The sequence below is a fragment of the Andrographis paniculata genome, unplaced genomic scaffold, assembly GCF_009805555.1.
Source record: "Andrographis paniculata isolate CXL003 unplaced genomic scaffold, ASM980555v1 Contig51END, whole genome shotgun sequence".
Classification (NCBI taxonomy): domain Eukaryota; kingdom Viridiplantae; phylum Streptophyta; class Magnoliopsida; order Lamiales; family Acanthaceae; genus Andrographis; species Andrographis paniculata.
Genome location: NW_026137586.1, coordinates 147,791 through 162,919, shown reverse-complemented (window position 1 = coordinate 162,919; position 15,129 = coordinate 147,791). Strand labels below are relative to the sequence as shown.

General features: G+C 37.8%; 3 protein-coding genes across 6 annotated transcripts; 2 read left to right on the top strand and 1 right to left on the bottom strand.

Moving 5' to 3' along the window:
* Positions 1-2,358: 2,358 nt before the first annotated feature.
* Positions 2,359-8,269, top strand: LOC127253845 (serine/threonine-protein kinase TOUSLED-like). Of its 4 annotated transcripts, XM_051278633.1 has the most exons (15): positions 2,366-3,106; positions 3,436-3,525; positions 3,680-3,865; positions 4,230-4,325; positions 4,475-4,519; positions 4,610-4,722; positions 5,578-5,644; positions 6,047-6,113; positions 6,501-6,598; positions 6,674-6,853; positions 6,927-7,137; positions 7,210-7,471; positions 7,579-7,633; positions 7,712-7,873; positions 7,955-8,269. In XM_051278633.1, the coding sequence occupies exons 1-15, from the start codon at positions 2,885-2,887 to the stop codon at positions 8,048-8,050; spliced, it is 1,950 nt and encodes a 649-aa protein (XP_051134590.1). In that variant the 5' UTR covers positions 2,366-2,884; the 3' UTR covers positions 8,051-8,269. The 4 variants fall into 4 exon arrangements, 3 of the variants coding, with proteins under 3 accessions (XP_051134591.1, XP_051134589.1, XP_051134590.1); XR_007839348.1 differs by lacking the exon at positions 7,955-8,269 and having other exon boundaries at positions 2,359-3,106; positions 7,569-7,633; positions 7,712-7,754; XM_051278632.1 differs by having other exon boundaries at positions 2,363-3,106; positions 7,579-7,873.
* A 901-nt stretch (positions 8,270-9,170) lies between these two features.
* On the top strand, positions 9,171-11,424 carry LOC127253632 (putative pentatricopeptide repeat-containing protein At1g02420). The gene has a single exon (XM_051278298.1). It carries the CDS (start codon positions 9,341-9,343, stop codon positions 10,886-10,888), a length of 1,548 nt encoding a protein of 515 aa, XP_051134255.1. The 5' UTR covers positions 9,171-9,340; the 3' UTR covers positions 10,889-11,424.
* LOC127253631 (uncharacterized) lies at positions 10,885-14,328 on the bottom strand. The gene is made up of 10 exons (XM_051278297.1): positions 14,145-14,328; positions 13,811-14,051; positions 13,152-13,356; positions 12,962-13,052; positions 12,740-12,885; positions 12,405-12,648; positions 12,209-12,313; positions 11,923-12,105; positions 11,628-11,832; positions 10,885-11,553 (listed from the first exon to the last, which is right to left on the bottom strand). The coding sequence occupies exons 2-10, from the start codon at positions 14,043-14,045 to the stop codon at positions 11,066-11,068; spliced, it is 1,902 nt and encodes a 633-aa protein (XP_051134254.1). The 5' UTR covers positions 14,046-14,051; positions 14,145-14,328; the 3' UTR covers positions 10,885-11,065.
* Between the last annotated feature and the right edge of the window lie 801 nt (positions 14,329-15,129).

Below are 15,129 nucleotides of genomic sequence, written 5' to 3'. Positions count from 1 at the left end.
TTTATTTGTGTATTTATTTTATTTTTTTTATATATATTTAAATTTATTAAAATTATTCTAGAACATAATTATTTTTATTTTAAAATTTGTAAAATTCAAAATAAAACCAAAATATTGGTGCTCTTTTGTTTTTTTTTTTTTTTTAGTTTGGTTTTGTTTTGTTTTTTTAACATTAGTTTATTTGTGATTGTTCTATTCTGAATTCAGATTTTCTTTCCGAACACCATCTATAAGAAGAGTCGATGAAGTTCCCTAATGTACTTCAAGAAAACCTATAGAATATATATATATATAGATGTGTCATCTTCTAGTTGTATGATGTATCACATTCGTTTTTCTATGGCCCTTGTCAAAATAACTCTGCATCCTAACCGTTCCTTGTCGTGGATCTATAGAACATCATTATTCATGGGACAAAATTGATATAATATGTGGCCGTTGGATCTTTTTCAATCATTCGATTGTGGTTAGTGATAAAGCCTAGCACAACATGCCCTTTTATTACTTTTAAAGGGACTTATGTCAATGTAAAATGTATTAATATGATCATCCATTTCAAAAGTCAATCTTTTAAGAATGAAGCAATTAAATAAAGTCTTAACAATGTTGATGTTAAGAATCATAATAGTTTTCCAAGGCAAGATGTAATGTTTCAATTTTGTATACCTACACAACGCAGTAATATTGTTTTTTAATATGAGAATATTTAATTTTAGAATTATTCAATATTTTGCTAAGACAATATACAGATTAATCAGTGTTGTCGTATACATTTTGATCTAATAAGGATTCAATAATATTCTTTGTAGTCAAAATGTATAATTTTAGCGGCTTCTTATCTTGAGGTGGGGTGGGGATGTGAGGTGATAACAACACTTTTTTATGTCTTCAAAGACTTATTGTTATTCACGATCCTAAGTTAGTATTTGTCTTTTTAAGTCAGCAAAAATTTGGTGAAAATTTTCATTTTCTTGCAAAATTAGATATAAAAAGGTAGAAGAAGTTAATTTTGCTAACAAAGATTGCATTTACTTTATATTCTTTGGTTGGCTAGTTTCGCATATCACTTTGGTTTTATTTTTGTTTATTTCAATGCCATATTAATAGATCAAGAATCCGAAAAAATTCCGAGAAATGACTAATGCACATTTAGCTAGGTTTATTTTAAAATTGTTATGCATATACTCAAATTTTCTTTTTTTTTAGATTTCCAACGTTTTTTTTTTTAATAAAAGAAAAAATATTTTTTTTGGACTGAATTACAATTAATGTTATCACTTGATTATAGCCAAAAAAAAAAAAAAAACTTATAAATTTCTACTTGTTTAAGTCCACTTCATTAATGGACGGATGTAAAAAATACATTGCACAATGCTTTAAATTAAAACAATCTATTCTTTAATATATATATATATATATATATTTGTTAAAAAATAAGAGAGATACTGAAAAAAAATTGAAAACAAAGCTTTAAGAAAGGCTTTGCTTGCACCAGTCTGACTCTCGGGAGTGTCGATTTTTTGGTTCGAACTTTTAAACCATTGCGTAAGAGGAATTTCGAATATCAGACCAAATTGCCTCTATGGCAAAATGAAAACCTTGTAAAAATAAGTCCTTGATGATGCTTGACAAAGGGAAATAGAGACTGAGCAATCACAATGCCTATTCATACAAAAATAAAAAATAAAATTATGTATTTATCCTAAGAATATGTGCAATGGTTGAAGCCTTAAAAAAGCCTCATGGGCCGTGGCTGATGTGTCCAGCTTTGAAGTGAAAGCAGCCCATTTATTGCATAACAGTTTTAAACAATTGATGATTTTTGCTTCCTTCTGGCCTTGCCTTTGTTGCACTCAAGTTTATGTATTAAAAAAGCTTTGACATTTGTATCACTGTATATTTATTTTTTATTCTAGCCTGTATTTGAAGTGAGAAAGCCATACCTCTAATCTATCATTGCATATGCTCTTACTCAGTCTCCACCAAGCTTTCTTGCCATGTCTAGGTTTATTTGCCTTTTATTGAATATTTATCTTTTGAAACTTTAATAAGAAAAACTCTCTATTTTTTTATACTAGAGCTACTGTGTTTGCTCCAAGTCAGAAGGTAGACGACGTTGGGGAGAATAAAATAGTCGCCTCAAGTTTGAATAGCAATGATGGAGGCGATGAGCAAATTACCCAATAAAAAAAGATATTAACTAAAATTACATATTTACCCTTATTTTAATAGCACTGTGATCCATACCATGCCCCTCTGTTATTCTTGTTCCCTTATCTCCGCTAAAAATGGTGTCTTTAGCAGAGTTTGGGGCAAATATACAGTCGATTTGTTGTCAACACATTCTCAATTAACTTTGTCCTAACAAGAGAAAAAAAGACTCGAAGAGGGTTCGGTTCCCATGTAAAAATAAATAAAAAGAAAAGACTTGTCGTACAATCTTCTTAACCAAATCCCTCTTGGCTTTTCTCTAGTGTTTCTTTTCGCTTCCAACCCTCAAGAATTTTCATCAATTTTGGCCCCAACTAGGCCAAGACAAAAAAAACGGTTTTTGGTCTCTTCCCAAAAGACTCCATTCCAATTTCGATACCGGAATGCAAGAACTCCTATTGCTTAAAGTTTGCCTGCGTCTGCTCAATTTTTCTTGTCCTATTCTGCAGTTAAAGGAATTCTGAAACCCTAATTTCTCACCCATTCATCTTTTCTTGTCGTTCATCGCAAGATGAGATTCCCCTGAAAAAGCGTGATGTTTCGGAGCCCACCTTGAACTAGCCCTTCTTCCCAACAACCCTAAAGATATATGATTTTCAGCTTTAGATTTTTCTATCTGCTACTGCATTCACTACAATTGGTTTAGAATTAACTTCAGTTCTATTCCAAATCAATGTCGGAGGATTTGATTCTACATCTATCCTCCAATTCGTCGAACCAATCGGATCAGTCGTCAAAAATTGCAAAACTTGAGGCCAGATTGGTGGGCAAGATGTCGTCTACAGTTGCAGCTCAGGCGCAGCTGAATTCATGGTCCGGGACCGCCAAATTTGGAGGGGCTGAAGAAGTTCTGCCTGAGTCTCTGGTGGATAGTGATGATTCTGATGATGATGATGTGAGTATATAGATTACCATGGCAGATATTCTTCCTTTATTTGTTTTTTATTTAAGTCATTTCAAATTTGTAGTGTTGCTCCATCAAAGTGTGTTCTTCAATTAGATGTGTAATTCAAAAGAGCATGCACTTTCAGATTTCCTTACTTTCCATGGCATGATTTTGAGAATGCATATGCATTTGCAGATCGTTGGGCATAGTTCATTTTTTCAGGAGTGCTTGATTTAGTTTCTTAATATATTTCTTTCATGAAACCTGAGTTTCTATAATTCATCTCTTCACATGTCTTCGTTTATTCTCAAGTCTACGTTCCTTTACATGTGCATTAGAATGGTGGAGCCTTTCTTATTCAAGCAAACAGTCAAAAGCGACGAAAGGTTGAAGAAAATAATCACACTGCTGTTTTTGAACGTAATGAGGTAAAAACATGCTTTGCCTTTGACTTGGTATTATCACCAAATGTCTAAACATTTTGTTAAATTTTTTATTAAAATTATTATTTCCATATTTTATGCTGAGAGTGTACATCCAAGTTGTTCAGGGGGTATAATATCTTCAGGAAATATACGACAGGTTACAGCTGATGGAGGGCAAAAGATATTGGAGAAGGAAGACTCCAATAAGAGCAGAACTGATGTCAATAGAAGAAAACAAGGGCGTGGTAGGGGAAATTCCACCTCAGGTAGAGGTCGCGGCCAGCGTGCTTCTGATCAAATGATGTCCTCATCCAACGGACAGGTTGAAAATTCACTCCAAAAGGTGCGTCTGTCATGGTCGTTGCCTCATATATTACATATATATGTATATTAATTCTCTTGTTTCTTTTGTTGGTTTGCTGCTGAAAACACATGTGTTCATTTTTTAATTTAATTTACTTCGCTTCCTTGTCTAAAAACATATCATTAACTATGTATTTGACTCCGATACACATTAATGCACAGGACATTATATCTGTCATATGTGTTTTGTGGCTTCCTTATGTTTAGTGACTGTTGCATAGATTAATAAGTTAGTTTTATTAATATAGCCTTGGTGCCATCCCGTGCCATATGCTGTAGACAACTCTGATATCATATATATGATAGTTGGTTTGATAGTTCCTCCAATTTTCTGTATGAATTAGGATGAAGCAGCATCCTTGCGTGCCAAAGTTGCTACACTGGAAGAAGAGCTTAAGGAGGCCTCTGATTATCGTAGTAAATGTGAACATCTAGAAAAGGTATTATGTTTCTTTTTTTCTATTTGGACTTGTTAATAGTAGGCTAATAGAAGTTGGTATATCTTTATAAGTACTGTTATGTAACATTTTTCGAGGAAGATCTTCAGAACCTCATTTTCATTAAGTTGCATATTTTTCTACTTGAGTAGGAGCTCAAAGAGTTGAAAGATCATGAACAACAAATGAAGCCAAAGGTTTGCCTTTTGCAGTTTGCTTTCCTTCTATTGATTTCGTTTGGTTACATTTTCAGGCATGATACTATATTTATTATTCTTTTGATGCAGAGAGTGAAAGTGATATCTGATTTATTAATATCTGTATCAAAAGCTGAGAGGCAAGAAGCTAGAATGAAAGTGCGGCAGGATTCCTTGAGACTTGGCACTGTGGGAGTACTGAGGTATGCCAAGCAATTTCACTTTCACGTTAGTTTTTCCCACAAATGAATTGGGTTGAATCTGTTGGCTTTGTTAGGTCATTTCTGCAGTTGCATGGTATTCAGCTTCATATATATATATATATATTTAGTGCTTGTGTAGTGTGTTGCTTATGCGACTATGGCGATCATGTATAATTTATTTTGTCCAGTATTTTACTGCAAATGAACTGTGAATGCTGATTTTAATATTTTTACCTGTAGTGGCATAAGGTGTGTCTTGGGGACAAAGGCTAGTTAAAAGTCTGGAATTATGTTTTTGTCAGTGTAATATAGTATCATTCCTAGCATTTTCTATGCCATATTTTTCCTGAACAAAAACTAATGTTGCTTGTACAAAATGTTTTCATTATTCTGAGTTCATACTTCATGGGGTGAAAATATTATTTTATGAATAGGTTCTGCTGGTATTGTGAAATTTCCCTTTCTGCAGTTCTCTATCATATGACATTCTGTATGTTGTGGGATTAATTACATGGATTTATAGGTAAAAGCTTGATGTGGATTCGGCTTTTTTCATTTTCGAATTCTTAAGAACTTTTGATTGGCCTTGTTACATTTGCAGCCACGATCTAAATGGCAATTGGATTAGTTATGATCCAGGTTTTAAAGAAAATGGTTTCAATGTTGATTTTTGGGCATATATATTTTTTAAAAAAATTGATAGAAATTCGAAGGTTATCGGAAATTATGTTTTGAATTTATAGAAGTTACAGATCATTATGACATTATCCCGTATATTGATTTATGTTTAACCCCTCTTCAAACAATGCAAGCATAAAATCTCATAGCCATTTGTTCTTCAATGAATTTTGATAGAGCTGGAACAGTCATATCTGAGGCATGGGAGGAAGGACAAGCACTAAAGGATATCAATGCTCAACTTGTATGGCTCCTCTATATAACTTTATCTGTTTCGATTATCTGTATTTCTATATTTGTTGTCTGTCGCACACTTCTCCATGTACCTGCATGATCTTTAAACCATCAAGTTACAGAGAAGTTCTACTTCATATATGCCATTGATCTTAATGTCGTACTTAAGTTCCTGAAAACACTAAATTGGTTTTTATGATATTATATATTGAACTCTCACTGTTTCTGTTTTTTCCCAAGAGTTAGTGAATGACGTAAATTGCTTTTTTCCATGAACTTAACCCACACGAGAACTTTGATTGATGTATACATGCATTAGCTTATAGTGCCTCCTCCTTTCCATCTTTTATTGCTCTTTACGAATTCCAGCTACCATTTTCTTGTGTTGTCCTAACCTATTCATTTTGTTCAGAAAAGTTTGTTAGAATTGAAAGAGGCAGTCGAAAGGCTGAGAAAGTCTCTGAAGAAACGCCAATCAGGTAAATGCTTCAATTATATCTTTGTATGTCTCTTCTATGCTCTTGCTGATCTGTAGCCATTACAACTTTATGAAAGGACCATCGCCTGCACGTGAGGAGGCATGTTTGCAGAATTAGATATACAATAATATAAAACTCACACACTTCCTGAATTCATTTCAATGAGTTTTTAACATGATCTTATCTATTATCTAGTAGATCTTCAAATTGTGCTGTATCTGAACTATCTTGTTGCTTTTGGGAGAAGGAAATCATGTGCTTTCATTTTTAATCTAGGAGTACAATAATCATTCTTTAATAATTCTAATTCCAAAATATATCAGCTGTCTCTTATTTTATTGTTTCCACAGTTACAATGATTTCTAATTGCTGTTTGCGTCCTCGCAGATAAGTCTGATGTTGCTGAAACAGAGGGTGGGCTTACGGAAGCAGACATTCTCATACAAGATGAAATATATAGATCTCGTCTAGCCAGTATCAAGCGTGTAAGTTTTCCTCTTTAAGTTATCCTTTTCTGTAATTAGGTGTGTTACATATGTGGCTACTATGTTGTTCTTCAGGAGGAGGAAATACTAGTACGTGAAAGAGACCGTTATGAATTGGAGAAAGGGAGGCTTATACGTGAAATGAAGCGCATAAGGGACGAGGATGGCTCACGCTTCAACAATTTTCAAATATTGAATCACCGTTATGCTCTTCTAAACCTTCTCGGCAAAGGAGGATTTAGTGAGGTTTATAAGGTCAGCTCTTTAGGATTATGCCTTGAGTATCGGATTTTTACTTTTTGTGATATATTGTCGAAATATGTTTCAGGCTTTTGATTTGGTCGAACATAGATATGTTGCCTGTAAGCTTCATGGTTTGAATGCTCAGTGGAGTGAAGAGAAAAAGCAAAGCTACATACGTCACGCAATCAGGGAATATAACATTCACAAGACGTTGGTTCACCATCACATCGTCCGGCTTTGGGACATTTTTGAGATCGATCAGAACACGTTTTGCACCGTTTTGGAATATTGCAGTGGTATGTATGGTTCAAGAAGGGCAAGATGATTTTTTCGCCGTTGCGAATTAATTACACTGTGCCTGTCTGCAGGCAAGGATCTCGATGCAGTCCTTAAAGCAACACCGATCCTGCCAGAAAGGGAGGCGAAGATCATCATCATCCAGATTTTCCAAGGCCTTGTTTATTTGAATAAGAGGTCACAAAAGATTATTCATTACGACTTGAAACCTGGGAATGTTTTATTTGATGAATACGGTGTTGCTAAAGTCACAGATTTTGGTCTTAGCAAGATCGTGGAGGAGGATGTCGGCTCTCAGATGGAACTTACATCCCAGGGCGCCGGAACATACTGGTGAGTTCTCGACTTTATCCATTATTTACTCAAACTATTTAATTTCTTTCAGATTTTCTTTCGTCTATCTGCATATTTATGAATTGTATCTTGCAAGAAAATTTCAGGTACCTGCCTCCCGAATGCTTCGAGCTGAGCAGGACTCCTCTCATATCCTCAAAGGTTGGTAATGTCCAAGATTGTCTGGCCTCTTTTCAGCATTTGATCGATATCCACTTTGTGTTGCCATTTGGTCTGCAGGTTGATGTTTGGTCTTTGGGAATATTATTGTACCAAATGCTCTTCGGCAGACGGCCATTCGGACATGACCAAACGCAGGAGAGAATCTTGCGGGAAGATACCATCATCAAAGCCCGGAAAGTAGAATTCCCTACGAGACCCTCCGTATCGAACGAGGCAAAAGTAAGTTCTTCAGTCGCGACAATATCCTTATCACATGTCCTCCATTTTTTCATATTCAACTCGATCCATGCGTGGCTGCAGGAATTCATTCGTCGCTGCTTGACGTATAACCAAATGGAGAGACCTGACGTTCTGACCGTCGGTCAAGACCCATACCTCAACTACGCCAAGAAATGACGACGACGATGACGGTGACACCGGAGAAATTCGAAACTCTGCAGCTGCAGCATAAAGAGTAGAAATCGTGGGGCCATTTTTGTATGTCTTTAAACTATTACAAAAACAAAAACACAATTTCTTTGAAAAAGAAAAGGGGGAAAGAATGAATTGAGCTGAGCTAACAAAACTACCCAAAATCAGTTTATTAAATAGGACAGATTATATATATTTGGTTTGCATTATGATCGCAATGTTGATTTTAAGGAAAATTAATTTTAACATAATTGAATTTTGCAAAAACCAATTTTAGGGGGCGAGGGGTTAAGATCATTTCCAACCGATTTATCTATTTTTGCAGGGTGGAGAGAAAATAACTGCTTCAACCCACCCTGCAATTTTGCAAAATTTACCTGCTGGAATCAGCGGGTAGCACCCGACTCAGCTGGTGCTACAGTCGGGTGCTACCCGCTGATTCCAGTAGATGCAATTTTCTTTTTTATTTTAATATAATTATCTATTTTTTTTAATATTATCTATTTATTTATGTAGTTATCTATTTTTTTATATTTATTTAATTTTTAATTTTTTAAATATCATCAACAAAATAAAAAATTGTATTAATTTTTTTATTTTATTTATATTTTATTTATTTTAAAACATATTTTATTTTGTTTTAAGCTTATATCTTATATATTTTATTTTATTTTATTTTTGTTACTTTTAATTTTATTATTGTTTATTATAATTTTGTAATTAATATTTACAGTAAATTATTTATTTATTTAATATTTATTAAAATTTATAATTAATTGATTATGGTAAAATAATTATAAATTATATATATTAAATTTAAAATATTATAATATTTATAAATATAATTTTTGGGTATAATATTTAAAATATTAATTAAAAATATTTTTATTATAATTTAAATGTATAAAAATAATAAAATATTAAATTTTATTTATAATTTTAAAAATGATATAAAATAAAATATAAAGAGAATTTTTTTTTAACTTTGAAAAAATGGAGGGTATAAGTAGAAAAGAGAGCTTGAAAAATAGAAGGTACGATTGAAAATTGTTTATGTAACAGACCTGGCAAAAATAAAGAAATGTATTATAGACATCGAAAATGAGTTATGGGTTGGAGATGGGTGCAGCGGTTGAGCGAGCAACTCTACAAAAACCCTAAACCCCTCAATTGGAAGATTACCCAAATTTCTCCTCCCCTCCATTGGAGCTGTTGCATCTGTCGATACATCATCAACTGTTTCAAGGAATCGGAGAAGCAATCCACTCGCCGACGATGCTCCGGTTTCGATTCCGATTCCCCGCCGTCTTCTCTAATCCAGCGCCATTAACGAGGTACTTCTCTTCATCTCTTCCTCCGGAATCGCCTTCCATTCCACACGGCGCCGTCGAGACGCTCTTCCGCATTATCACCACCACACACGACGCACAGTCGCTGAAAAATTCCCTCGCCGCATCTCAAATCCCATTCCCAATCTCGAAAGAATTGGCCGACGCAGTCCTGAAGCGCGTCCGCTTCTCCCATTCCAACCCGCTCTCCGCTTTGGAATTCTTCAGAATTGCTTCCAGGCAGAAATCGTTCTTCCACACCCCTTATTCTCTGGACACTATGCTATACGTTTTAGGCAGAAACCGCAAGTTCGATCTGATGTGGGAGCTTCTGCTGGAGACCAAGAGGAAGGATCCGTCGTCCATAACCCCAAGGACCGTACACGTAGTTTTGGGTAGAATTGCTAAAGTCTGTTCTGTTAGGGAGACCGTAGGATCATTCAAACGCTTCCGGAAACTCGTTTCCGAATTCGATGTCAGCTGTTACAATGCGTTGCTTAGAACATTATGTTTAGAGAAGAGCATGACTGATGCTAGGAATGTGTATCATTCCTTAAAGCACGAGTTTCATCCGAATTTGGAGACGTATAACATCTTGTTGTCGGGGTGGAAGTCGCCGGAGGAGGCGGAGGCCTTCTTCAATGAGATGGCCGATATGAGAGTTGAACCGGATATTGTGTCGTACAATTGCTTGGTCGACGTTTATTGTAAGGGTCGGGAGATGGAGAAGGCGAATAAGGTAGTGAGTAAAATGAGGGAGGAAGGGATCGATCCGGATGTGATCACTTACACTTCCATGATCGGAGGGCTAGGATTGATTGGGCAGCCGGATAAGGCTCGGGAGCTTTTGAAGGAGATGCGGGAGTACGGGTGTTATCCTGATGTTGCGGCATATAATGCTGTGATTCGGAATTTTTGTATAGCGAAGAGGCTAGGCGACGCGTATAATTTGTTGGAGGAGATGGCGGGGAAGGGTTTGCATCCGAATGCGACTACATATAATGCCATCCTTCGATCTTTGTATTGGAAAAACGATTTGGCGAGCTCGTGGGGATTGTATCGACGGATGAGGGAGACGGGATGCTTGCCGAACACACAGTCGTGCATGTTCTTGGTTAGGTTGATGAGGAGGCAGGAGGAGGTCGGGATGGCGCTCGAGTTGTGGGATGATATGATCGAGAAGGGGTTCGGGTCGTATGTTTTGGTTTCGGATGTGTTGTTCGGTTTGTTGTGTGATTTCGGGAAGTTGGATGAGGCGGAGCGATGCTTCTTGCAGATGGTCGAGAAGGGTCAGAAGCCGAGCATTGCGTCGTTTAGAAGAATCAAAGCTCTCATGGAGTTGACGAACAAGCCCGACGCTATCGCGAATTTGTTGGAGAAGATGTCAAGTTTGGGGTCGAGCGTAATCGCCAACGAGAATGAACTGGAAAGGCCGGTGGCGAATTTTATCGCACCGACAAAGTATGCAAGGAGGCAGCCACGGTGGCGGCATTGAGCCAAACCGGCAGCGTTGTCAATTTTCCGACAACAAGAAGAAGAATACAATTTTCCAATGTTGCTCATAGACAGAAATCAATTCAGAGGCCATTCTCAATCGTAATCCTCAGTTTTTCTACACACACATACGAATGAGCACAAAAATCTAACCTTCATCTGCATTTTTGAAGTGTTCTCAGTTCTCCTTTCTTGGCTCAGTCGTCAGACCGAATCCGAAGGCGAAAAGCGGGTCGTAATGTGGGTCGCCGACGTTCATTGGAAGCTGCTCCACAGATCTGAACCACGTCCTCGCAAGCTTTCCGGTAAATCCGTAGTCGCCGAACAGGGCATCGCTCACACCTTGGCCCTCTGTTCCCGGCAGCCATGCTGCCACGAGCGCATCCATGTCTGCTACATACGGCTCCATCACCACCGGCCGCCCTGAGACCACCACGACGACACACTTGACTGCGCCGCATACATTCTTGATGGTGCTCGGTCCGGGCTCGATTATGGTCAGATTCGTGCTGTCCCCGTACATCTCTGCGTACGGAACCTCGCCCACCACGACGATTGCGTAGGAGAATCCATTGCCCTTGACAAAGTTTGCATCGGGATTCTCTGCGTAGACGACTTGTGTCGATGGGTCGACTGTCTTCTTGATGCCACTCAAGATTGTTGTTCCTACAAAACAATACAAGTAAGCTCATATTTTGTAAGTAAACATATGGTGTTAGGACGGTGTTAGAAGCGCGTACCAACGGTAAGGTCGTTGCCGTGAACGCCTTGCCACTCTATCGTCCATCCTCCACATTGGTACCCCAAATTATCTGCATGGCTTCCGGCCACCAATATCTTCGGCGCTTTCTTTGGAAGTGGAAGTAATGGTTGATTAGCTACTTTCCCGTTCTTGAGAAGGACGAGCGATTTCCTCACGGCTTCCCTCGCCAATTCTCTGTGCTCCTATAGAAAGAATTGCAGTTTCGAGTTCACACAGAGGAGGAAGACGAATCTTGTCGTTGGTAACAACAGAAACCGATGAAGAAAGCAAACCTGGCTGCCGAGGTGGTTTGCGAGGCTGAGATCTGCCAAGGGATTCTCGAATAAGCCCATGACGAATTTGACTCTAAGTATTCTGTATACTGCGTCGTCGATTCTGCTCATGGGGATGAGCTTGTTCTTCACTTGGGCAGTCAAGCCATCAATGAACTCGTTGAAGTTCTCCGGGACCATAATCTGCGAGCGATGATGGGTTTCAAGGTGATTTCGAATCAAGTTTGGGTATAACTTAGATTAACCAAGATTTAAATCTACAAGCAATTGGGGGCGCGCTGCTAACCATGTCGATTCCTGCCATAACCCCGGCTTGAACTGAATAAGAGTAGTTCGAATGGGGGGGGCTCGTGATCCTATCAATGCCTTGCCAATCCGAAATGACGAAACCCTGCATCGGTAGGGTTTCAAATTAGTCGATAACATTTCTCGAAAATTTATTACCAGTTTCTGAATTATGTGCTATATATATATATATATACCCTGAACTTAAGTTTGTTCTTCAGATAACCGGTAACAAGATCGCGATTAGCATGCATCTTCTCACCATTCCAGCTCGAGTACGACACCATGACCGTGGCAACACCCTTTCTAACTGAATCAAGATATGCCGGCATATGAATGCTAATCAATCCTTTATAGTCGATCACGGTATTGTTCTCGTCAATTCCCCTCACCGTGCCTCCATCTCCAACAAAATGCTTGGCACATCCTGCAACTTTTGTCCTAGATAATATATGCAGAAAGAGCAGATTATCAGCAGAAGTCTTTCTACACTAAATTACATAACGGTTCAGAAAGAAGAAGTTGTTCATACTTTCCGGCTACAAAAGGAACGCCCTTGCGGGATTTAGCTGGGACGTCGCCCTGCAAGCCAGGAATAATCTCAGTCATTGCTTGGACAATCTTATGGTCCTCGCTATAGCTTTCGTAGCAGCGACCCCATCTCGGATCCCTGCAGACCTGTAAGAACCATCAAACTATTAGATGTCGACAAGGACTGCTACCCGAAATGGCAAGATTTGAAAGTTTTGCTTACGGCAATGCATGGAGCGAAGGCATAAGGAATCCCGGTCGCCCTAACTTCGAGTGCAGTGGCAGCTCCAATCCTCTTCACAAGGTCGGGATCTCTGCTTACATATTATCACACTGTTAATTATGCACGCACAAGCAGACTAAAATGCGAGTTATAGATTCTTTTGTTTAGATTCAATGTGTCGAATGCTTGCCTGGTGACGCCGAGCCCAACATTGTGCGGAAAAATAGTAGCCTGGTAGACATTGTTGTGGCCATGAACAGCATCAATGCCGTATATCATAGGGATTCCGAGGCGCGTAGAAAGCGAGCCCTTTTGAAGGTCGTTCACCATATTCACCCATGCCTCGGCTGAGGCCTTCGCCGCCGGCACACTCCCTCCTCCACTCAACACACTCCCTGTTCCAAATTTATCCATATATTCAAATTTATTTATAAAGTATCAAACAACTATTTCATATACTAAAAGCTTTACAATACTGTACAACTTCCAAGATAAATCTAAAACACTATTTTTCGAACCCCACAAAATGATTTTGTCGATATTTTGACACTAGCGTGCATATAGTGCGAAAGCAGCCCAGTGATCGAACACGCGTGCACGTTTTCGTGATGACATGGGCCCAGTTTAGGATAAAGGATTAAATGATAAAGATCCAATTCAAGGATGAAAAAAAGATTATTAATGAATTTTCCCATTTATGGAGGTAGATATGAGATCTTGATGAATTCCAGATCTTCCAAGAATGGTTATGGTGTGGTGTTTCTTCCAAGAAATGAAAATCCAATCCATAGATGATGATGCTACAAAAATCAAAGAATTGCAAGAATTATTAAAAGAAGAAAAGGTTACCAATGAAGTATTTGTTCATGACTTGAGCGGTGGCGAGTTTCCTCTCAATCTGAGTCATCTGCCCAATCTTCTCCTCCAGAGTCATCCTCTTCATCAAGTCTCTGATTCGGACTCCTAGGAGCTGTTTGGGATCTTTGTATTTCACATACTCAGCCTCCGCAAAAACAGCCAACAATAACAGCACAGCCAAACACACCGTTCCTCCAATCGGAGAAACCCTAATCCCCATCGCCATTCCAATCTGCCCTCAGTAACCGAAACAAAATCAATACACACGCACAGACACAATAAATTCAGTTCGAAGCACAGATTAAATGCAAGAGAATATCCTCACCGAGCTACGGAAATCGCCTTATTCAGAAGCTGCTGAGGTCGGTGCCAGCACCAAAAAGCTCTCCACCGCCCTACCGATTTGCGTAAGCAATGATTGAGGATGGAGTGACGAATGGGGAATTTTTGTCGATTTGTTGTGGCAATTGCATTGTGGCGTGTGAGGTTTTTGTAGTCCTTTGAGAGGAGTGACCATGGTCGTACTGGTCGGGTCTGAGTCTGACGAAAGGATAGGGTGGGTGGAAGAGGGAGAAGGTTGCGCGGGGCCCACCGGCCGCAACGGATACTTACATGCTGTGTTGCATTCGGTGCGGTTCAGAGGTCGGATAGATCTGCACCGTCGATGATAAAATGAGTGGCGTGGATGTATTTGGGAGTGCGGTCCTGGGAGTTCCCCAGACTGGGATTAGTCTGGCTGCTTTTAGTTAAATTCAAATCTAATGACCGTTGGTGAGAATAAACGCGTAGAAAACTGAGCTGTGTTTTCTTAGGCAAGCGCGGCTCTTGCCGTCCACATGGTGTGTTTAATCGATTACTTCAAAATATTACCATATAATAGTATTTAATTTAGGCAGTCGACACGTGTTTGTTTATTTGTAGATACATATTTTTACTTTGTATATATTTCCACAGTTCAACAAAAAAGAAAAAAATTACAGAAATCTATTTTTAATAAAAGAAATTAATTAATTAAATGTATCCAAGTCGTTTATATAAAAAAATTAAAAATTTAGTATAATATTTTAAAAAATTTATTATTGATGGCATGGGCCATCCAAACCCACAGGACCTCAAAATTTAAAATCTTTTTAGAGGTCCAAAGAAGTTAGTTTTATAAAAAATATATATTTTATATATAAAAAAATTTGTAAAATAGAATATCATATATATATATATATACATATAAATTGTTTGATTATATTTAAATTAAAAATTTTATTTAAATATATTTAATAAAAAAATTTATAAAAAACATAATGCTATATTTA